Source organism: Papio anubis, chromosome 2 (assembly GCF_008728515.1).
Source record: "Papio anubis isolate 15944 chromosome 2, Panubis1.0, whole genome shotgun sequence".
Classification (NCBI taxonomy): domain Eukaryota; kingdom Metazoa; phylum Chordata; class Mammalia; order Primates; family Cercopithecidae; genus Papio; species Papio anubis.
In genome coordinates this window covers 162,490,497-162,513,266 of record NC_044977.1, presented here as the reverse complement: position 1 = coordinate 162,513,266, position 22,770 = coordinate 162,490,497, and the positions used below count along the sequence as shown (strand labels likewise).

At 45.6% G+C, this 22,770-nt stretch overlaps 2 protein-coding genes across 11 annotated transcripts in view; one reads left to right on the top strand and one right to left on the bottom strand.

Moving 5' to 3' along the window:
* The window catches only part of OXNAD1 (oxidoreductase NAD binding domain containing 1), a 91,703-nt gene that overhangs the window by 11,852 nt on the left and 57,081 nt on the right, over positions 1-22,770 (bottom strand). Inside the window, exon 11 of one of the 2 annotated variants that reach the window (XR_001900138.3) lies at positions 527-22,187. The exons of the other annotated variant lie outside the window; for it this stretch is intronic. The gene's annotated coding sequence lies outside the window, so the exon portion shown is untranslated. Of the gene's footprint in view, positions 1-526; positions 22,188-22,770 lie in introns of those variants that run through there. 2 annotated transcript variants of the gene reach the window in all.
* RFTN1 (raftlin, lipid raft linker 1) overlaps positions 1-22,770 on the top strand; it is a 202,591-nt gene that overhangs the window by 176,805 nt on the left and 3,016 nt on the right. For 5 of the 9 annotated variants that reach the window (XM_017955924.3, XM_017955925.3, XM_017955926.3 and 2 more), the window contains exons 8-9: positions 14,835-14,938; positions 18,246-18,327. The exons of 2 other annotated variants lie outside the window; for them this stretch is intronic. In XM_017955924.3, coding sequence (XP_017811413.3) covers positions 14,835-14,938; positions 18,246-18,327 — 186 coding nt within the window. Of the gene's footprint in view, positions 1-14,622; positions 14,729-14,834; positions 14,939-18,245; positions 18,328-21,947; positions 22,520-22,770 lie in introns of those variants that run through there. 2 more of the 9 variants (XM_031663768.1, XM_031663769.1) reach the window with 2 other exon arrangements.

The following is a 22,770-nucleotide window of genomic DNA, read 5'->3' as shown; positions in this document are numbered from 1 at the left end:
TTATATGAAATATCCAGATTAGGCAAGTGCATAGAGACAAAAAGTAGACTTCTGGTTGCCTAGGGGTGGGTGGGGGAAGAGGGGAGTGACTGCTAATAGGTACAGGGTATTGGTGTAGGGGGTGATGAAAGTGGTCTAAACTTAGATTGTGGTGATGGTTGTACAACTCTGAATATATTATAAACCACTGAATTGTTGGCTTTAAATAGGTGCATTTTAAGATACTTCAATTATATATCAATAAAGATGTTGAAAAAAGTGACACGTGGTCATTAAAGATAATTTAGAAAACACAGGAAAGAAAAGAAAGCAAAATAAACCCCAGCTTTCAGCATCACTGCAAGATAGCTGCATACCATCTTAGGATAATCCTTCCTGTGTATATTCTGTTTATATTTGCATATTTTTTACAAAAATGATATCATACTCTTCATACTGTTATACATTTGGGTATGTAACTGTATCCTGAAAATGTTCCTGTTATTAGGCTTTTACTTCATTATTTTTAATGGCCATAGAGTACTTCAATCTATGAACAATTTTATTTTAATTTATTTAATTAGTTTTCCATTGGTGGGTTTTTGCTGACTTCAATTTTCTTGCTCTTATAAACCATTAATATTCTTTAGCAATATCACTGTAATTCATGTCAGTTTTGATTCAAGGTCCTTACTTTTTTTAGAAAAATAAACTTTCTATTTTAGAGTAGTTTTAGGTTAATACCAAAACTGAACTGAAACCACAGAGTTCCCATACAGTATGTAGCCTTTCCAATTGGCTTCTTTCACTTAGTAATATGGATTTAAGGCTCCTCCAATCTCTTGAGAGTTCATTTCTTTTTAGTGCTGGATAATATTTCATTGTATGGTTCTACTGCAGTTTCTCTATCAGTTACTGAAGGGCATCTTGGTTGCTTCCAAGTTTTAGCAATTATGAATAAAGCTGCTGTAAACAGCCACGTGTAGGTTTCTGTGTGGACAAAAGTTTTCAGCTTATTTGGGTAAATAACGAGGAGTATGATTGCTGGATCATATTGTAGAATATGTCTAGTTTTGTAAGAAACTGCCAAACTGTCTTCTGTAGTGGCTGTACCATTTTGCGTCCCCATGACAGTGAATGCGAGTTGCTGTTGTTCCACATCCTCGCCGGCATTAGGTATTGTCAGTATTTTGGATCTTGGCCATTCTAATGTGGCATCTCATTGTCTTATTTGCATTTCCCTAAAGACGTATGATGTTGAGCATCTTTTTATATGCTCATTATTTGCTATCTGTGTATCTTCTTTGGTGAGGTATTTGTTCAGATCTTTTGCCCATTTTTAAATTGGGTTGTTTTCTTATTGTTTAGTCTATGAATTCTTTGTATATTTTGGATAAAAGTCCTTTATCAGATATGGCTTTTACAGATATTTCTCTTAGTCTGTGACTTGTCTTCTCATTCTCCTGAGGCCTTTACTTTTTGAAACCAGTGAATTTTTATCCCATGAAAACAAATTTTACCTTTGATTTACCTTGAAAATTCTTGATGATGTTCAGAAGCCGGTTTGGACAAGAAGGTGAGGGGTAAGGAGTAGCACAAAAGCATTATTCTATTTAGAATCTATTTGGGCCACAGGATTCTGCAGAGTTACCTTCCTGTATAAAGACAAAGTCACTTTGAAAGAAGCAGATACACTCGTCTCCATTAAATGTTTGTTGGATGTTTTGTTTTTCAGTCTCCATCAGTTGGCTTTTGCTGTGTAACTAACCATTCCAAACTTAGTGGCTTCAAATAACCATGTATTAGCTCATGATTCTTTAGGTCATCTGATCAATTCTTCAGCCATAGGGCAACCCTGCTGATCTCTGCTAGGCTCTCATATGTCGGCTGATGGCTGAATGATCTAGAGTGGCCTGACTCATATGTCTGGCAGTTGGCTAGAACACAGCCTGGTGTATCTTAACATTCAGTAAGCTAACCTGAACCTCTTCACAGGATGGCAGCCACAGGATTCCCAAGAGCAGCAAGTGGGCAAGCCCCAACGTGCCAGCTTAGTTCATGCCACAGTTTGCATCACATTTGTTAATGTACTATTGGCCAAAGAGAGTCACAAAACCAGCTCAGAGTCAAGAGATGGAGAAACAGACACTACCCCCTGATAGGACCCTCCATAACACACGGCAATGGAACAGAAACAGGGAAGAAACAAGTTTATGTGTGGCCAGGTAAATAATGGCCTTGTGCTTGATGGCCAGTACATGACTGTATCTAATTTTCATACGTGAATATACTTCCAACTTCCACATACAAAATGCCCATAAAATGGTAACACAGCATCCTGGCAAATTAATTCACATTTTTGGTGGCAAACTCATGTCTCATTTTAGGTATGATTTACAGCAATTTTGATAAGACTTTGAGGATACAAGACAATGGTGGCAGAACCTACCCCAAAAATGCTAGCACAGGTGCATTTATTCACTCACTCAACAACTAATTATCAAACAAATACTTCCTTAAGTGCCTGGGATTCATCAGGAAGAAGATAAACTCCTTGCCTTTGTGGAATTTGTGTTCTACTGCAGGGGCAGAAAAACAAGGAAGTGCTAATTCGTGATCAATATGCGGAAATGGTAGGACAGGGAACAGAGTGACGGGGGGGGGTTTTCTAGAGGACCCCAAATAGGGTTGTCCAGTCTCTCTGAGACCATTTTCATTTTCTTGACTTTGGTTTTTTCATCATTGGTTTGTCCCATGGTAGGTGTCAGTGCAGATGCTGATGGGGACCCGGCAGTGCATCTGTTATGGCTGTGGTGGATTTATCTCTGGTAGAGCAGGGAGCCAGACAGAGTGGGAGGCGGATTGCAGGACTTGTGGCATTGGACTAATGAACAGCCAGAGGTCTGATCTGTCCTGAAGGCAGGATATTCCAGCTGGAGGTTTCTGGCATCTCAGAAGCCCTATCAGAGATGGGTCCTCAGAGGGCATGCTGTGGGATTAGTGCGATGCAGTTTGGTTTAAATAAGAGCAAAGCATAAGGAGGGAGGGCTGAGCAAGAATTGTGGTAGCCATAGCAACATGATACTGACAGTTGAGTCACCAGTCACCACAAGGAGAGTATTGGCCAACTGCGACTGCCCCAGCACGGCTTGAGAACGTGGCACCTTTGAAGTTACCAGGCAGAGAAAGTCAGGGAGAGAGAAATTCATCGTGTTGAGCTTTTCCCAGCATCCCATGTCTTACCAATCCCTTCCTTAGTGAGTCAAGGCTGTGACAGCCCAGCGCATGGTGTGTTGTGTGGCTCTGTTCATTGTTAGCTAGGACCGTGAAATCACCTTTAATCTCCATTTCCCCCTCTCTTAAGGTTTTGAACCAACCTTTATTCAGAGACCTCTTCTGGGTTTGCATTTTATGATTATCAGTAAGCTGTTGGGAATCCACTGCTGATAGGTGGAGGGGACAAAGTTGACACTTTTGGGTTCTAGAATTCCTGCAGACTGGCTCTCTCCCCAGGTCCCCAACTCCAAAATAAACATCTTTTAATTATACACTTCAGAAAAGCTTTTTTTTCCAATCCCCTTTCTTTTGTCTGGGTAATAGGTAAGGTGAAAAATCAGAAAGGCTAAAGTTATGATGTAGGATCCCTCATTCACCTCTGATGGTCTAAAGAGAGTAATAAAGTGGCAAGTCCCATTTACCCCCAGAGAGCCTAGTTTTCTGTCTCATCAAAGCTAGTGGGAGGGACTTGGCAAGTCTCTGGATGAAGAAAATGTTTCTTTTTTAATTGTTATCAAACAAAGCTGTTTCTAAGTTGGCCTGGGAGGACCCCCTCACCCTGAAGCAATCAACGTGTGTTTAAGATGTCAGCTTCTGGAGGACAGGAGCCCTGTGCTGTTGCGTACGTGGTTCTGATGAGCAGCTGACAGGATGTGACGGCTTTGTGTTGCTTAACCACAGTCAGAACTGCAGTGCCTGTCCCTGCTGTGGGTCAGTGTTGGCCCCAGCTGTCGCCCCTTAGCCTCCGCACGTCTGGCCTCATTACCTTCCCTGTGATCGGGAGCCCTGCATGGTTGCATGCCTTGCCTGGTTCTCATTCTGCTCATGCAGGTGTGTGTGGGCAGATACCCCTGATAAAAAGGATGCATGCCATCTCCCGCCCTTCCATCCAGTAGCCCCTTTCTTCTTTCTGCCTTCCAAGTAACTGACATAAGAGAAACCACATGTACCAGGACCAGATCACCCAGCATGTCCCAGAATCCAGGAGAGTGTTATCTTGCACATGCAGGTTTGGTTTTCTTGCCAACTTGGCATTGTGCTTTAGGAGAAGCCAGGGCAACGTCTCAAGCTAGGACGATCTACCCAGTGTGGGTTTTTATCTCTCTCTTCCAGGGCGAGCTGGTGGCACTGCTGGACCTCGCAGTAGGTTATCATAAATTAGACTTCAGGGCTCCAGAGGTAATGCAAGGCCACAGTGTCTGGCCTGGAGAAAATCGGGGCTAGGTGTGCCAGCCTTGAGTGTGGTGACAAATTAGCAACACTCCCCTTCAGCAGTAACTATATCATTGTATTTTCCTCAAATCAAATGCGGTGACTTTGTTTTTTTTTGAGATGGAGTCTTGCTCTGTCACCAGGCTGGAGTGCAGCGGCGCGATCTGGGCTCACTGCAACCTCTGCCTTCCGGGTTCAAGCGATTCTCCTGCCTCAGCCTCCCGAGTAGCTAGGACTACAGGTGCCTGCCACCATGCCTGGCTAATTTTTGTATTTTTAGTAGAGACGGGGTTTCACCACGTTGGCCAGGATGGTCTCGATCTCATGATTTGCCCACCTCTGCCTCCCAAAGTGCAGAGATTACAGGCGTGAGCCACTGAGCCCAGCCATAAATCAAATGAGGTGACTTTCATTACAATTTTCCTCCTACAGGTTGCCTGGTATGTGGTTCTTCTTAGAATAAGAGTAATAAACCAGTTAGCTTCTGCTGTGTAATAAAGCTCCCCAAAGCTTAGTGAGTTAAAATCATAACCCGCACAGGTCAGCTGGGTGACTTTTCCTTCAACTTTTAGGACATCGACTAATCTCAGCATGTGCCTGCAGGCGCTGATGGGTGGACCGCAGCTAGCAGCTCCAAGATGGCGTCTCTCACGTCTGCTGCTTAGCAGGGCCACAGGTCTCTCATTATCCAAAGGCTAGCCTGGGACTGTCCTCATGGCATAGGCAGGGTTCCTGGAGAGTGAGCAGAAACAGCAAGGCCCCTTGAGGCCTAGGTTCAGGATGACTGTAGTGTCACATCTGCCATATCCTGTTTGTCACAGCAAGTTCCAAGACCAGCCAAGATTCAAGGGGTGACCAGAGGGAGTCTCCCTCTTATGGGAGGAGCTGCCGAGCTGTGTTGATAGTGGCCTGGACACAGGGAGGTCATAATAGACACCATTGTTCCAAACAGTATGTTTCAGGTAATAATTATTTTTACTTCGTTGAGCTCCTACAAGGCTACCGAGTTTTGCTGCCTTTCTTACCTGGTAGAGAAAATCAGGCAAAGATGTGAATTCACCAGCACTGGATGGGTAAAGAGTCTCGGAACTGAAGCTTTTTATGCATTACATGTATTTTCCTCTGCCCCCTTTTCTGCATCTAAGAACTAAGCTTTTTCTTAAAAAAAAAAAAAATTTTTCTCTTTGAATATTATGAAAGCCTAAGTTATCTAAAATGAGAGGACTGCTCTCTTAGACTCTATTATGTTGTCCTAATTACATATCAGCAAAATGTTTTTCTGGGGCATTGTGTGTAAAACAAAGGAGAAAACAACATCTCTAGCTGGCCAGCGTGCCTGTCCCTCCCTCCTGTGGAGGCCTGCGAGGCTGAGGGTGGGGAAGGCCGGCTGTGCTGGCTGCCGAGGGCTTTGCTCTTTCTTCACAGAGCAGCAGGTCGCCCCTTCTCTTCTCCCTCCCTCCACCTCACCTCCGTGGGCTCCACTGGATGGGAACCATGTGCTTCTTCTTCCCACCCTAGACTGGGATCTCCTGGGGCAGAAAAGGCTTCCCAAGTGGCCAAGACAGAGTCAAACTGACTGAAAGTGAGATTCATGAACGAACAGTGGTACCAGGCATAGCCCTGCCCTTTAGCATCCTGAGGGCCATGTGTAGTTTTCTGCAATGCTGCACGCCGTGTTCCAGCATCTGCTTTCCACTTGCTAGGTAGAAGTGAAGTGGCCCTTCTTTCCAGCTTGGCATTCCCCTCTGCCCTGCCTCTGGATCTCCACTTTCCACAGCTGTATGAGAGCAGGACCCCTACCCTCCGTGAGGGCCGCTGTGGCCAGCATGTGCCGAGCAGGGGCCAGGCAGCCCTGAGAACGCACCAGCATGCTCTGCCTCCTCTGCACTAGCAGCTGCCACTTGTCCTTGCCATCGGCCACTTCCCTCCTGCGGAGTACTGCCTGTGGCCTCCTGAGACCTCACCATCCATCCAGAGACAGTTTCCAGGCTTCTTGTGACTTGCCCTCTTGAGATATTTGATGGTGTGATCAAACTCCCTATTTTTTTTTCCCCCTTCAACTTTTAAGTTCCAGGGTGCAAGTGCAGGATATGCAGGCTTGTCCGTGTGCCATGGTGGGCTGCTGCTCAGATCAGGCCATCACCTAGGTATGAAGCCCAGCATCCATGAGCTGTTCTTCCTGGTGCTCTCCCTCCTCCTGCACCTCCGACAGGTCCCAGTGTGTGTTGTCGCCGCCATGTGTCCATGTGTTTTCACATGTGTCTGCATCGTTCAGCTCTCCCACTTACAAGTGAGAACATGTGGTGTTTGATTTTCTGTTCCTGCGTTAGTTTGCTGAGGATAACAGCTTCCAGCTCCATCCATGTCCACAAAGGACATGATTCGTTCCCTTTTTATGGCTGCATAGTATTATGGACTGGATAAAGAAAATGTGGTACAAACTCCCTTCTTAAGCCTGTTTCCCACGCTGGATTGTCCAAGGGCTGATTCCTTCCCACTCAGCCCATTTTCATTCACCTTCTGCTCACTCCCTCGCAAGGAAATCCAGCCCTCAGCCAGCCTCAACCCTCCAGGAGTTTTCACCCACCCTGAGTCTGGCAACACCTCCAAGTGTTTATCCCCATCCCAGCCCTTTCCTGGCCCTGAGCTATGGATTAGTTTCCTGTTGCTGCTGTAACAAATCACAGATTTAGTGACTTTTAAAACAACGCAAGTTTATGGTCTTATATTTATTGAGTCAGAAGTCTGAAATGAGTATTAAGGGGCTAAAATCAAGGTGTTGACAGGGCACATTCTCTGTGGAGACTTTTAGGAGAGAATCTGTTACCTATCATTGCCAGCTTCTGGAAGCTGCCCATGTTCCTTGGCTCGTGGCCCCTTCCCTGGATCACTCCAGCCTCTGCTGCTGCCATCACCTCTCTTCCTCTGACTCTGGCCTTCCTGCCTGTCCTTATAAACGCCCCTGTGGTTACACTGGGCACACCTGGATAATCCTGGCTAAACTCTCCATCTCAGTATCCTTAGCTTAATCACATCTGCCACATCCCTTTTACCATGTGAAGGGAACATTTTCACAGGCTCCTGGGATTAGGATGTAGACATTGGTTGGGGCCATTATTCTGTCTACCACAGGCTGTTTCATTTAGCTGCCGCCTGGACATTTCTATAGGTTCCTCAAACTCAGTGTGTCTAGAATAGAATTCATTCCCTCTCATTGTCCCTCCTCATCCTGTATGCCCTGGCTCAACAGCTGAGCAGCCATTGCCCAGTTCTCTGAGCTGTTGTCTGGGTGAAACATAATGTTAAATACAAATCCAGCATTGATGGGCACTTGAGTAGTTTCCAGTGTCCTGCTACTGCAGACAGCTCTCCAGTGAATAACTCAGTGCATTTCTCATTTTTTAATATGTAGGATAAATTCCCAGAAGTGAGATTGTTGGGTCAAAGGGTAAATGTGTTTGTAATTTTGAAAGATACTGTCAAATTGTTCTCCAGGAGGGCTGAATCAATGAGCCCTTCCACTAGCAATGTACAAGAACGCATGCTTCCCCACAGCCTTGGCAACAAAGCGGGTTGCCTAACTTGTGGGTTTTTTACCAGTCCAATAGGTGAAAAAATAGTATCTCAGGATAGTTTTAATTTGCATTTCTCTCATGAGATTCTGCATTTCTCTCATGCGCTTAATGGATGTTTGAATTTTCTGTGATCTCTCTTCATATCTTTGGCCCTTTTAAATTTTGGACTATTGGATTTTTTTCAATTTTTACAAGCCCTTTTTTTCTCTGTAATATGAGCTGCAAACATTTTTCCATTTTGTCATTTGTCTTTTATATCATATGAGTTTTTATATAACCAAATTTGTCATTTTTATTTTTTGGTTTCTGGATTCTAAGTTATTTAGCAAGGCCTTCCAGTGTTCCCTTTAAACATTAAAATAATAACATTTTATTATATGAGGGGGATTGGACACAGGCATCTATTTCTTTTCTGAAAAATCTCCGTGAAATGAAACTAAAGGAATGATATAATTAGATAGATACAGGCAATTCTCATATTCTCGGATTCTGTATTTGCAAATTCATCTGCTTACTAAAATTTATTGTAACCCCAAAATCAATACAAATGGCATTTTGTGGCCATTTGCAAACATGTGCAGAACAGCAAAAATTTTGAATTGCCTAATGTGCACATTTCTAGCTAAGGTCAAACAAGGTGATATTGTGCCTGGTTTCAATGTTCATACTAAAAGCAAGTGTCCTTTTTTTGGTAGACATAGGGCCACATTTTTCATGTTTTTGTGCTTTTTGTTGGTGATTTAGCTGTTAAAAATAGCCCCTATGCATAGTTGAATGAAGTACTGTTGTCTAGTGTTCCTAAGTGCAGGAATGCTATGATGTGCTTTACAAAGCAAATACCAGTGGTAGGTAAAGTTTGCTCAGGCATGAGTTATAGTGCTGTTGGCTGCAAGTTCAATGTTCATGAATCAACACTATCTATTAAACAAGGTTACATATTGATCAGTTTGCAAAAATGTTGCGACCAGAGGCTTCCAAGACCCTAACCCTATATTTCTCTTATGAGCAATGGTTCAATATTCACTAATGCACTGTTCACAATGACTTTATAGAATATAGCTACTAAGAATAATGAGGTTCAATTTTAGGTAGGTAGGTAGGTAGGTAGATAAATCGATGCCCACAAGAACAAAAATATTAGAAGAAGATAAAGTAGAAGATGAGTGATTTCAACAAATTTTTGGAAGCTAGAAAGTAGATAGAGGAATCTAACTAATTTAGCAAAATGGAGGAAGCTACAACCTGGACAAGAAGGGTGCCATTTGTCTCTTGCAGAACCCAAGAAAAGCTCTGGTTTTCAAAGCATAAATCATCATGTGATGGGAGGTTGGGGCATGGGAGGTTGGGGGATGTGAACTGCAGAGCTGAAAACCAGGGCATTGGTTTAAAGTCCTAACATGATGTGGTAGGATCCCTAGTTCCCCATCTCTGTCACATGCAACCTAGGAACTGTAGAGATAATGTAGGTATCAGAAGAAACCACTTAAAGAGATAAAATAAATGCATCCATGAAGCAAAAACAAGATGCTGTTAAAAAAAAAAAAAAAAAAAAGCAATCAAAAGATAAGAAAGAGCTTTTGGGTCTTAAAAATAGGGCAGCAGAAAATTTTAAAAATATAATATTTTGAAAGACAAAATGAAGGCAGTCTTTCAGAAAGCAAAATGAAAAGAGTAAGAAAATTGTGGGGGAAGGAATAAAATTAAAACGTCAATCACACATTTTGATTAATACCAGGTCCAGAAAAAAAGAAGACAGAAAATGGAGGGGAGAAAAGTTATCAAAAGGGGGGAAAAAAACACTTTTCAGAACCGAAGGACAAGAATCTTCAGATTGCAAGGCCATCAGGTGAACAATCCTTTAGGTAAAAACCCACACCAAAGCACGTTGTCATGAAATTCTGGAACTTCTAGGGGAGAAAAAAAATCCTAAAAACTTTCAAAGCAACACAACAGGTTACAGTTAGAGTATTAGTAATCAGAATAGATTATCTCAATAGCATTGCTGACATCTAGAAGCTACCAGAGGTACTTTCAAAATTTTGACAGATAAATCAATTTCAGCCCAGACTTCTGTACCTAAACTGTTATTTAAGACAAAGGCATTTTTAGAAATGCACAGATTCAGATGACTTCTAGGGCATTGTTGCCTAGAGAGTCACTACAGGATGTGTTCCTGCAAAATGAGAAGGAAACCAAAAAAAGAGAACATACTAGCCATAGACGCTAATTTAGGAAGAACCCAGGCATGGAAAGCAGCCAGACCAGATTGGAGCAAGGGTTCAGAAATGATGTCGCCGGTGGGGAAAAATGGAACTAATGTATTTAGGATCTTGGCGTATTTATTGATGGGCATTAAATAGAGGTATTGCAACATGTGGGATGAATTAGTGATGGGTTCATGTACAACCAGGAAGATGAAAAAAATTGAGGTAATAATTAACTCCAGGAAAAACAGAGGGTTATATAAAAAAGAAGGCATGGTCATAGTGCATAATTTGACCCAGCATTGAGCAATATTTGCAAAACTGTGATAACACAAACACTGACTTTTGATTTACTTTAAATTACAAAAAAACCATTTGAAGCACAGAGAAAAAGGAAATAAGAAATGTATATGGGAGCACTAAACCTTTATTTCCCATGGTAGAAAATTAGGATACCTAAAATTGATAAGTAAAATAAGAGTAGTATAAGCACACCCTGCCAGTAATTTATGGGCATTAGTGTTTTGGTAGCAATTTTACAAAAGAGGCAGAGGTAGTTTTTGTAGAACTCTTCCTTACACACCCTAACTGGTGAAAGGCAAGGGCTCAATCCTGTGGATGTCAGGAACAGAGGCAAACTGTCCCCAGTCACTGTTTTCAGGTATGGAGACCACCCCAGACGTAGTGTCAAGCACCTTTCAGACAAGGGAAATCAAATTCCTGTCTTCATTTATAATCATGTATAAAGAGCAACATATTTTCTTTCAAACTCCTTTTCTCCCAGATTGCTTCCCAGAAGAAACACAGGAGAAAAGAAGAGCAAACTGACATTCAGAATACAAACTTTCTCACTGGACCAATTTATGATTTCCTAATTATTTCCCTGCATGGAGGATCTTTAAAATGATCAAAAGACAAATGCATTTCTTAGTAAACTCTACATTCTGTTGTCCTAATTTTTGGAGGGTAAAGAAAGGTTGTGTAGGATGTCTGTTTCTTTAGTTGATTTGCAATCACTGGAGAAATTATAGGGAACAAAGGAAAAAAGAGCCATAAATACAAATGAATTCCTTTTATACGAGTTGAAAAACCACAGGATATGCTCCATTTTTTAACACTCCAGGTGTGATCGGAGATTACGTATCCACCACAGGAGAGTGGAGAGTTAATTAAAATTTTTGCTCCTACTCAGAGAAAGAAATGTCTTTTTGTTTGATAAGCAGGCTGGCTTCTGAGTGCTGTTGGTGCTTTCTTCTCTCCTCACTGGAGTGTCACAAAAAAGCAGATCAAAGAAAGCCCCCCATCCGGATATGTTTCCTACCACCTTTCTTAGCTAATGGACTTAAAAGTGTCTTTCACTGACAGGCTCATCTCGTATTTTAGAAATGCCATCTCTTTACTATATTGATAAATATGCAAAAGGGCTATGATAGATGCCTACGGAAAATCACATTTAACACTAATTAGGCCAAGACCATCCCAGATAGTTGGAGTGGGAGAGTCTGGCAGAGTGCAACATCTCACCCCTACCATTTGTATTTTACTTGTCAACGCACCATGTGATGGCCAGAAATTAACACGTGAGATTGAGCCTTCAGCTCTCTCAAGCAGGGGTACGTTTTGTTGTGTTTTCCCTTTTGCTTTTGGTCTTTATGATTCGGTACCCTCTGGCTGACATCTCCTATCCTGAGGGGAAAAAAATGTTTGGGAGAAATCCCGCTGTTTTTTTTCTTTAAGAGAGTGACAAAATGAAATAAAACGGAGCAAAATAGAAGCAGCCGGTTTGCAGTCTGTCGAAGCAGGCGGGTTGGGCTGCAGCAGGGGTCGTTCATTGTCTCGCAGCTCTGGGTGCCCACAGAGAAAACCCGGCCCAGGATGCAGCCACCAATAAAAGGACTCCATTCTGCCACTCAGGGCTTTGTGAGGCGCCATAGCTTGTCCTGGTTGCCATGGCTACTGTCTGATTGTGGCGGGGTTGTCACAGTGCTTGATAAAGTGGGAAGGTTATTCTTGATAGGCCCAAGTAATCATAACCTCGCGAAGCTTGAGAGTGTGGATTTAAAATTGTTTTTCCTCCTCTCTTTAAACTGGGAATATGGGGATGGGGGCAGGGATTCTCAGGATAAAGCAACCTCAGGGCTCCTTCAGCAAGTGGTGAGCGTGGCACGCAGCAGGAGGAATACAGGCTGTGCTCATCTGGAAGGGAGGCATGCGTGTGCCTGGAGGCCAGGCAGAAAGATGGTTACAACTGCTGGGCCATCTCTGGCCTGATAGGGGCTTCAGGGAAGGGACCAGAATGGCATTCTCTCCTGGCCCCTCCTGTAAACAGATTATTCTTATACCTCTCTCTCCTTTCCTCCGTTCCCTCTTCCTTTCCCCCTTCTTTTACTAAGTTTCCTTTTTCCCTTTCCCCTTCTCCATTTCTGCCCTGTCTCAGTCCACTTGTGCTACTGTAACAGGATACCTGAGATCAGGCAATTTATAAAGGACAGACAGTTCTTGGCTCCTGGTCCTGGAGGCTGGGAAGTCCAAGGTCGAGGGCCTGGCATCTTGTGAGGGCCTTCTTGCTGCGTCATCCCATGGCAGAGGGGCAGAGAATGGGGGAGAGAGCAGGAGACTGCACTTGTAGCCTCAAGCCCTTTGCCTGAGTTGGTATTAACCCATTCACAAGAGTGGAGCCCTTCTGACCTAAACACTCCCATGAGGCCTCACCATTCAATGTCGTTGCATTGGGGATTAAGTTTTCAACACATGGAAACTTTTTGGGGGACACATTCAAACCTTAGCACTTTCCTTCTTTTCTCCCCTTGCTCCGTCCATTCCCTTGCAGTGCAGCAGAATTTCTAACAGAGCTGATCCTTTAAAAAATTTTTTTTTTCTCACATGGAGAATGATGGGAACACTTAGATTTGAGACAACAGCTGATACATTCTGGCCACAGAATTACAGACTTTTCTTTTGCCGGGAGGGACCTACATGATTACCTAGGCGGTTGTTCTCAGACTTAGCTGTATCAGGACTACTGGGAAGGGCTTTTTAAAACACAGATTCTGGGGCCCTACTCCCAGAGTTCCTGATTCATCAGGTCTGGGATGGGGCCCTGAAAATCTGGGCTTCTAACAAGTTCCCAGGTGATACTGATGCTGCCGGCTCGGGGCCCATGCTTTGGGAACCACTGACATAGGCCAGTACCCATTTTATACAGCTGAGGAAACTGAGGCTGCTGAGGGATAAGTTAGTCACCAAGGGTTCAGGTGACTTGATAGCCACTCTGGAACTGGTGTCCAGTTATAGAAGCTTTAAAAGCCATTTGAAGAGGCAGGGTAGGTAGGTTGTTCGTCGTCTCCCTTCCATCCCACTCACCCAGGGTATCCAGATGAGCTGGTTTTGTTCCCAAAGGGCCGCCAGCAGGATAGCCACTCACCACACATGGCCACCTTCTGGGTGGAGCACTCCAGACCACGGTCATGTGCGCTGCCTCTGAGTTAAGCTGACCACAGACCTTGGCACTCTAGGCCTGGCTTTGCCTTCTAATTTTTGCCCCAGGAAGCCTGCTGGGACTGTGGCTGGGATCTCTCCCACCTCTGCTGGCATTCAAAGTCTCATGGCCCTGCCAGAGAGCCCTTAGGTTTTCAGTTGCTGGCATATTTGTGCTGTTGCCTCTGCTAGCCTGTGAACTCCAGGGGCCAGGGCCGTGCCTTTGCACCCACCATGGCTCTAGGGTACCTGATAAATGAACTTTGTGGGCATACAGGGTGGAAGGAATCTGGATACATGATTGATATTTTCGGAAGCCAACTACAAGAAGCCAAACTATGAGGGATGGGGAGTCTAGTTACACACAGGGCAGGGGTGGGGGCTATACTTTCAGTGTTAGTGAGGAGCCCAGAGTAAGAAATGAGGCCTGTTGCAGTGAGAATGCCTACAGAGGTGGAAGCCAGTGCTGGGGCCTCACATCAGGGCTCTCTCCCTGTGCCAGCAGGGGGCTGAGTTTTGTAATTGAAAGACAAATGTTAGTTCCCCCAGATCCTAATTTGAAATAAAACATGGCAGCATTCATTTATCCCTGCAAGGCGGGGCACATAACACAGGCAAAGCGGCTGCTGCATGTGCACACACATGTGGATGTGCATGTGTGTGTTGCTACTGTGGCTGGACACAAACGACTTGATCATTTATCAAATGTAAGTGAACTCCTCACAACATACTCTGAACTCATCCAGAGCAGCACGTGTAGTTACATGCCCTGGATACCGCTCAGGGGCGCAACAATTATGCTCTGTCAGTGAAACTCACAGGAGGCTATTTGTCCAGATGAGAATCAAACAAAATTAATGGATTAATCTTTTGGCTCTAATTCCTTGCTGACATCACAGACTGAAATGGGGCCCAGAAAGAAATCCCATGTTGGCAGTTTGACTCCAAACTTTTAAAATCTTCAGCAAGCATCGGAGCAGGAGCCTCTGAGCGGCCGGGCACCGCCACTTCTTTTCTGCGTTGCTGGATCGGCAGATGGAATAGTCCCCTCGCACTGCTTGGGAGTTGGCTTGTGGCAGCAGCAGCCCTAATGCTGGCCTTGTTCCCCCAGGGTGTCGAAGTGCAGACAGACTACGTGCCCCTGCTGAACTCGCTGGCGGCCTATGGCTGGCAGCTCACTTGTGTGCTACCAACTCCCGTCATCAAGACTACCAGGTAACAGTAACAGTAATCATTAGGATTCTATTGAACACTTCCTCTGTGCTAGTCACTGTTCCTAATGAGCACCCCATGTCTATAAATTATTTAATCCTGTGCAAGAGGCTGGTCGTTATGTAAACTCTCCCACTGGGAAGCAGCAGAGCCAGAATTTCCCATTCTTAACCACCATCACCCAGAAAACTCCCCTGCACCCCTCTTCCCACATAGGGGGCCCTGTGAGTCATTACTGCCCAGCATGTCAAAGATGAGCTGCTCAGACGGAGGGGGTTCAGAGCCTCCAATGCAAAAGAAATTCAGCACCTACTATGTGCCTTGTGCTAGGCTAGGTAGGTACTTTATATATAAATAACTCAGTCCTCAAAAAGAAAAGAAAAATCCTGCGAGGTAGAATTGTATTATTATTACACCCATTTTGCAGCTGAGGGAAGTGTGGCCAGGGAGGTTGAGGGCACTGGTCACCAGCCCCACAGAGGGACTGTAAAGACCTGCCTTTCAGGCCTTGGTGCGGCATTCCTTACAATTTCAGGTTCATGCTCATTTGTCCACTCTCAGATCTGCTTACGCTCCCTTGAGCCCAGTCACAGCAACCATAAAAGGCCCTCCATCTATATGTTGGGCTTACTATCCAAATCAGTCCTGCCCTGTGGGGCTGTAAGCATGGATATGATTCCCATTTTGCAGATGAGGAAACTGAGGCTAGGGGAGGCTTGGTCACATACTTAAGGCTACCCGCCAGTAAGTGGCAGAAACTGGGCCTAGAACCTCAGTCCGCAGAGTCAGGCACTTTTCCTGGAGCAGGCCGCCTCTCTGCTGACCAGCAGGGATGCCCCCCAACTGTGGCTCCCAGAGCTCCACCTTTCCCAAGCCCTACTGCATATTCACCACTGCAGAGTGATGGACGGCATGGGGCAAGGCTGGCAACCAGGGTGATTGAGAGTGCAGAATCCTGGTGATAACTGATGTCTTTCCTAGTCCCTCCTTTGGCTCACTAGGATCCTCAGATTCCATGTTAGGTCACAGTGGGTCAGTGCACCATGGGGAGCCAGTCTGTGGCCACTTTCAAGCCCCTTGGCCACTGGAAACCACCATGTTCTTTCTCAGCCAAGACTTCAACAGGCATAGGGCAATGCAGTGGTGTAGAAAGAACCCTGGATTTGGGGCCTGAAGACTTGAACCCAAGTCCTCAGTCTGCCACTTACCGTGTCATGTTGGTCAAGTGACAGTAGCTTCTCTGAGTTAGTTTCCTGGTCAGTTTCCAGAGGACAAGACTCATAATGAGAATGTATTTGAATGTGAAGGCCCAGCTGGTTCTGAGCCATCTAAGCCCAGGGACTACAGACAGGTCTGTCTGTCTCAGACCTTCACACCTGCTAAATAATTCTTCCTAATCCTCCAACTCCCTGTTCCTTAAATGACCACTTATGGTGGAACGGAGAGTGCATGGAACTGGGCAGATCTGTGTTTGAATCCTCACTGTGTGATCTCCAGCCTGCTCTTGAGCTGAGCTTTTGTTTCCTTCTATAAAAGTGGTAGTCGGATTCTGTGGAGCATTGAGGTGAAGCTTAAATGAGCCATTATGTGTGAAATCACCCAGCCCAGCCGCTACACAAAATAGGTGCAGAGCAAATATTAGTTCTCTCCCTCCTTTTTCTTAGAGACTTTGTAGCTGAATGCAGTAACATGTAAAGACACTTACTTACAAAACAGAGATTTAAGAATTGCAAATTAAAACCACAATGATATATAGCCTCACACTGATTGGGATGGCTATTATCAAAAAGACAAAAGATAAGTGTTGGCAAGGGTATAGAGAAAAGAGAACCCTTGTACGCTCTTGTTGGGACTGTAAATTAATATAGCCATTATGGAAAATAGTACAGAGGTTTCTCAGAAAACTAAAGATAGATTTAGCACATGATCCAGTAATCCCACTTCTAGGTATATATCCAAAGGAACTGAAATCAGTATGCAGAAGAGGTGTCTGCATTTTCATGATCTTTGCAGCAATATTCACAACAGCTAAGAAATGGAAGCAGCTTAGGTGTCCTTCATCAGACGGATGGATAAAAAAAAATGTGATATATACACACACACACACACACAATGGAATACTATTCAGCCTTAAAAGGGGAGGTCGGGGACATTCTGTTATTTGTGACAAGGATGAGCCTGGAAGACATTACGCTAAGTGAAATAAGCCAGGCACAGAATGACATACCTTATACTCTCTCTCATATGTGGAATCTAAAAAGGTTGAACTCATAGAAGTAGAGAGTAGAATGGTGTTTACCAGAGGCTAGGGAGTGGGGCAGATGGGCAAAGGAGAGATGTTGATCAAAGGGTACAAAGTTTCACTTAGGAGGAATAAGCCTTGGTCATCTATTGCACAGAATGGTGACTATTACAAACAATAATGCCTTGTATATTTTACAATTCCTAAAAGAGTAGCTTTTAAATGTTTTCACCACAAAAAATGCTAAGTATGTGAGGTGATGGATTTGTTTAGTAGCCTAATTTAATCAGTCTACATTGTAAACATATATCAGAACATCACACTCTACCCCATAAATATACAATTATTATTTGTAAATTAAAAATAAAATACAAAATCATCAGAAGGGTGGAAGCAGGGGAAAAAAAACATGGTGATCTTCTTTACAATATTTCTATCATCTTTAAAGGCAGCTCCGGGGTCCTGCCTTCCTGGGAAGAGAGTATTCACTGTATTGTAAGATATGAGCTGCCCCTCCCTCGCCTGTTCTGTTCATGTGAGCCAGAGTTGGTTAACAGGCACTGCCTTGCAGGGCCTGCCTGGTGCTGCGCAGTCTTTGCTGTGCCTGCAGGAGTCATGCATGGCTGAGACCCTGGGTGCAGCCATGACCTCTGCCCACGGTCCTGTAGCAGCTGGAGGGCTGAGCTCATCACCCAGGTCCTTATCTACCTGCCCATCATTACCACAGACAGATGTGGAAGAGGCTCCTGCCCCTTTGAGATCCACTGAAGCAGCCAGTGTGTCCTCATTTGGCCAAGATGCTGTTACTTCCCATTAAGGGAATGGGCATGTCCAGCTAGGAAGCTCACTTTGTAGGGATACCCAAAAAGCTTTTGTTGGGCATCCGAGGTAGCCCCTTGGAAGCAAGGCTGGATGGCCTGGGCACGGGAGAGTAGAGCAGGCGCCTCTTGACTTGTCATAATCCCGTGGGTGGTCTGCTTTGATGAAATTAGGGATGGCAACATCTGCGTCAGGTTTTGGGTTCCTCTAAGGCATAAAGTGGCTCATTCTCAGCTCCGTGTGTTACAGTGAGGGGAGTGTATCCACCAAGCAAATTGTCTTTCTTCAGAGACCGTGTCTACCTCAGAAAATCAAGAAGAAGGAATCGAAGGTAAGAGACTCTGATGGCCTTCCTACGTTTTCCTCAGCAGGGCTTCATCTTCAGTGGATTTTCTGCAGCATTTGAGGGGGTAGCCTGCTCTAGCTTCCAAGGGCTCGCAGAGCCCAAGGAACACCTGAGCCCCTGGCAACCTGAATCACATCTCAGGCTGCTAACACGGGACAGCCAAGGGGGCTGGAGTGCCTTGTCTGCCACTGTCCTGCTGGGCAGGCCAGAAGGATGGAGAAGAGAGGCTCTTCTGGAGGCTCCAGCCTGCCAGATACTCCCACTAGGATGAAAAGAAGGGCACGAAGTCAGTTGCAGCCTGACCACAGGGTGGGGATGGCTTGAGTTCATGGCCAGCTTCTTTGTGTCTTAATCTCACTACCAGCTAGTTGGAGCTCTGGCCTGCCCTGTTAGATTCCTTAGGACATTAAAAGTGTGGTGACCTGGACAGAGAGACCCTGCCAGAATCTCTTCATGACAGGCCTAGACCCAAAGGCCTCCGTGTGACAGCTGGTGATGCTAGCCGTAGCCTGTGGCAGCAAGTCCTCAGGCCAGGCTGTCCTCAGAGATGCCCAGAGCCCTTTTCCCCCCTCTCTGGACTCTGAACTACCCTAGAAACACAGTCGCAGAGACTGGCCTTCTCAGAGTCTTCTCTGTGATTCCTGAAGGTAAGCACAAGGGTTGTACGAGGTGCAAGTGTTGGCAACCCTTGTGCCAGATGATTCTGATGCTTCCCACCCTGCCCTGAGCAGTCTGTGGTGCTTTTCCTGAGGACGTTTTCACCAGTTGCTGGGGAAGAGGCCAGTGAGTCGAGTGGACCCACCAAAGCCTGAGTCAGGCATCACCTGGATTCAGCTCACTGTACCTTTGACGGCTGAGGCCACATTCTCGGCAGGGCCTGCCTGACCTGCTCAGCTCCTCACTCTTGGCATCACCCCTGCGTTCCTCACGTCTTTGGACACAGAGCCCTGGGAAGGAGCATCAAGCAAATGAACAGATTGGAGCAGCCCCTCACCAGCCAACAACTCCAGCGGGAGCCCACTTGTGGAAGGAGTGCCAAGGCAATGGTGACTTGAAGCCAGATGGGCTGGAGTGTGGAGGAAGGTCTTTATCCAGGCTCTGAAGGTGTAATGTGACAGGTGATGGCACAGTGGACCAGAAGGCAACTGCCAGCCCACCATCAACCACCAGGAGCAGGCAGCCACCAGCTGGAAGATGGATCAGCTGCAGAGCGCTGTCAGTTTCAGCTCAGTCACAGGCTCACAGGGACTGCATGCATTCAGCAAGTGTGACATTCAACACGCAGTGCACATGAGGGCCCCTGTCAGATGCTGACAGACACCCGCGGCAGCCTTACAGAGGGGAGATGGTGCCACCTTTGCCTAACAGCTTCCTGATGGTGGGGCACACAGATTCCAAAGGAGAGACACGTGGTTGGATGGTGGTGTGAAGGTCATGGCATCGCATGCAGGGGGACAAATCAGTGGAAACTTGAGTAGGCAGGGAGATTTTAGAGGTAGATTTATAAAAGCTGTTGTAATAAGATAGAACTGACTTTCCTCAGGGAAAATTCAGAGAGGATGGGACTCACTGTTCTTGCAGTCAGTAAAAACTTCTCATCCCAAGCAACTGTACTCATCTGGGTGGACTGCTTTCTCTTTCCATGTACCTAATGATTTCCTGCCTCATTCCAAGACTGTAGGTGACTGGTGTGGAGCACTTGTTCTACACGAGACCCTCTGGGTCACCTCACAGATGGGAGTCCTCCAGAGACGGGGCTTCACAGCCAAACTCCTTGGAAGAATCTTCTGCACTGGGTGTCCCCTCCTCACTCCTCAGCTGACACGGGTCAGCGTCCTGCTCCCACAGGCCTGTGTCCCCTGGTGACCGAGTCACTCCATCTAGTCCTCATGATGCCTGAGCTCTTGCAGCCCTGATGCTGGGACCACCCCCACTCCCTGAAGCAGCTTTCTCTTGGTTCTTTCCCACCTCATTCTCCTGGTTTCCCACTAAGTTCCTCAGGGTTCAGACCCAGCCCCATTTCTCCCTTCACTCTTGCCTCTTCCTTAGAAAATCTCTTTTACCACCTCTGTGCCAGTGACCATTCCACCTGCATTTTCAGCCCTCACTGTGCCCCAAGACTCCAGCTCCATCCATGCTGTGGCTCGAGCAAACCTATGACTCTCCCCCTCCCCATACCTGGCCCACCGCCACCCTATCTAGAGGAACGGCATCACCCCTTAGGGGCTGTCCCTGCTGACCCTCCCCTCTCCTTCCCCTATATTCAATCTATCCTTAAGACCCATCTGTGTTAGGTCCCAGAGGCTCTGGAATCCCTCCACTTTTCTCTACCATCACTCGCCTCAGCTATTGCAGTCTCCTAATAACAGATCTCCCCTTCAAATAGGTTCTCTATTCAGAGCCCAAGTGATCTTTTAAAAAGGCAACTTGAATCCTGTCATCCCACTGCTCAAAGGAGTTCTAGTTTTGTATGACTCTGAAGACAAAGATGGAAATCAGTACTGTGGCCCTCAAGGCCCCGAGGGATCTGGCCCCTCTTACCTCCTCTGCCAGCCTCCCATTCTCTGTGGCCTCCAGCTCTTCTATGTCCCCTCTACCAAGGACACTCTCCTTCTTTCTAGCTCTACTTGAGCATCCTTTTCTCAGGACAGTGCTGTCTCCTTTTATACCAAACCAGACTCCTTTGTACTACACTGGAAAAGAACCACGTTCTCTTCTTCAGAGCTCTCCTCTGGGCTTTTAGTTATTTGTGATCATTATTTTATCCTTTCCAGACAGAGTCAGACATAATCTCCACAAAAGCAAAGCCCTTTTTCCTGTTGAGACCTTTTAATTGGTGCTCAACAGATACTTGTTGAATCAATGAATGAGTAATCAACTTCTGAGCGAGGACCTACGTAGTATGTCCAGCATTACAACTTAAGAAATTGCAAGATTGGCACGCCAAGGATGTGGCATATTTAGTCCTCTTTCAATCAGCAACATGGACAGAATTTTCTAATCAAGACTTTTCAGCACTGGAAAGAAACCTCTGTGTACGTGTGTGTGTGATTTTCAAGGCAAATATTAAACTCCTTCAAAGGGAGTAGGTGGTTTCTACAATTCAGGGGAAGACTTCCTTCCAGCTCAACTACTTGAAGTGGACACATAATGGGCAGTTTTTAAAATATGCAAATTAAATCCACTGGCTCCTGCTGACATGGAACTCTGGACACACACTGCTGTAAAGTGAAGCGTTTCTTTTTTTCTTTTACACAGTTATTTCTGAATTGGGCAGCTAATTGGATTTGGTGACACACCCAACTGCCACAGATGCTCTGGCTTGGGAAGGCCAACTCGGTGCAGCCTGTTTTATCTGCGGCTTGCTGGTTAAGCTCAGAGACTCCCCCGGTCCTGCTCAAAACATGGAGTCCATTCCCCAGGCTGGACTGCCTGCCTTTAAGTGGTGTGGATGTTAGACCCCACCTCAGAGGCTCAACTGAAATCTGGCACACTCCAGGCCTCCTCTTGCTTTCTGAGACGTCTCCTTTTTGAATTGTTGGGATCTGAAACAGTTTTTGCTGTTTGTTTTCTACCGTTTGTGTTCTCGTTTTGTATTATACCAGGAGATCAACAAGATGTGATCTTCTACAGGAAACTGGATATGGCCAGGCATCCAGAGGAAACTATGGAAGCTCTGTTGTTTATTTAGCAAGAGCAGCCCCTGAGAGAGTATCTGGGCTCCTATTACATGGAAGGTCGAGCAGGTGGTGGAACTGTCCTCAGCAGTACACTGCACAACAGCAGAGGGCGCTACTCACATGAAATACAATATGAATGGGGCCCTGGAGGTGTGCACCGCAGCCCTGGAGGCAGAGACAACCATTTTAGAGATCAGTAACTTGAAACTCTGGTTCATAACCTGCCTAAGGACTGACAGCTAACAAGTGCCAGCACTAGGATTTGAACCTATACTATAATGCTTTGACATTTTGGCACTTAGCCAAAACAATCACCACTTTTTTTTGGCAACAGTAAAACTTCCTCTGACTTCCCTGAGAGCCGACTGCCTCTTGGAGTACTGTATTACACAGGTAGGCTTCACTGGTCTTTTTCTAAAGACATGTAAAATGATATAAAATGTGAAGAGGCTCTGACTGTTTTGGAACATCCATTAAAAAAAAAAAAAAAAAAAAAAGGAGAGACTCTTACATTTGGGCTGGATTAGCAACAGCAGCTGCCTAGCACAGGGCAGCAGTTATGAACCATAACACGTGCCCGGAAACTATGGAGGCTTGGTGGAGGCAGCCACGGTCATGCTGAGGGCTCAAATCAGTGGCCGCCTCTGGTGGGTTTGCAGCCTTGAGATGCCTGCCTGGCAGGCTTGGATGAAGGAGGAGGTGGGTCTGAGACACCGCTTACCCTACAGAGCGATTCCATTATTGGGAT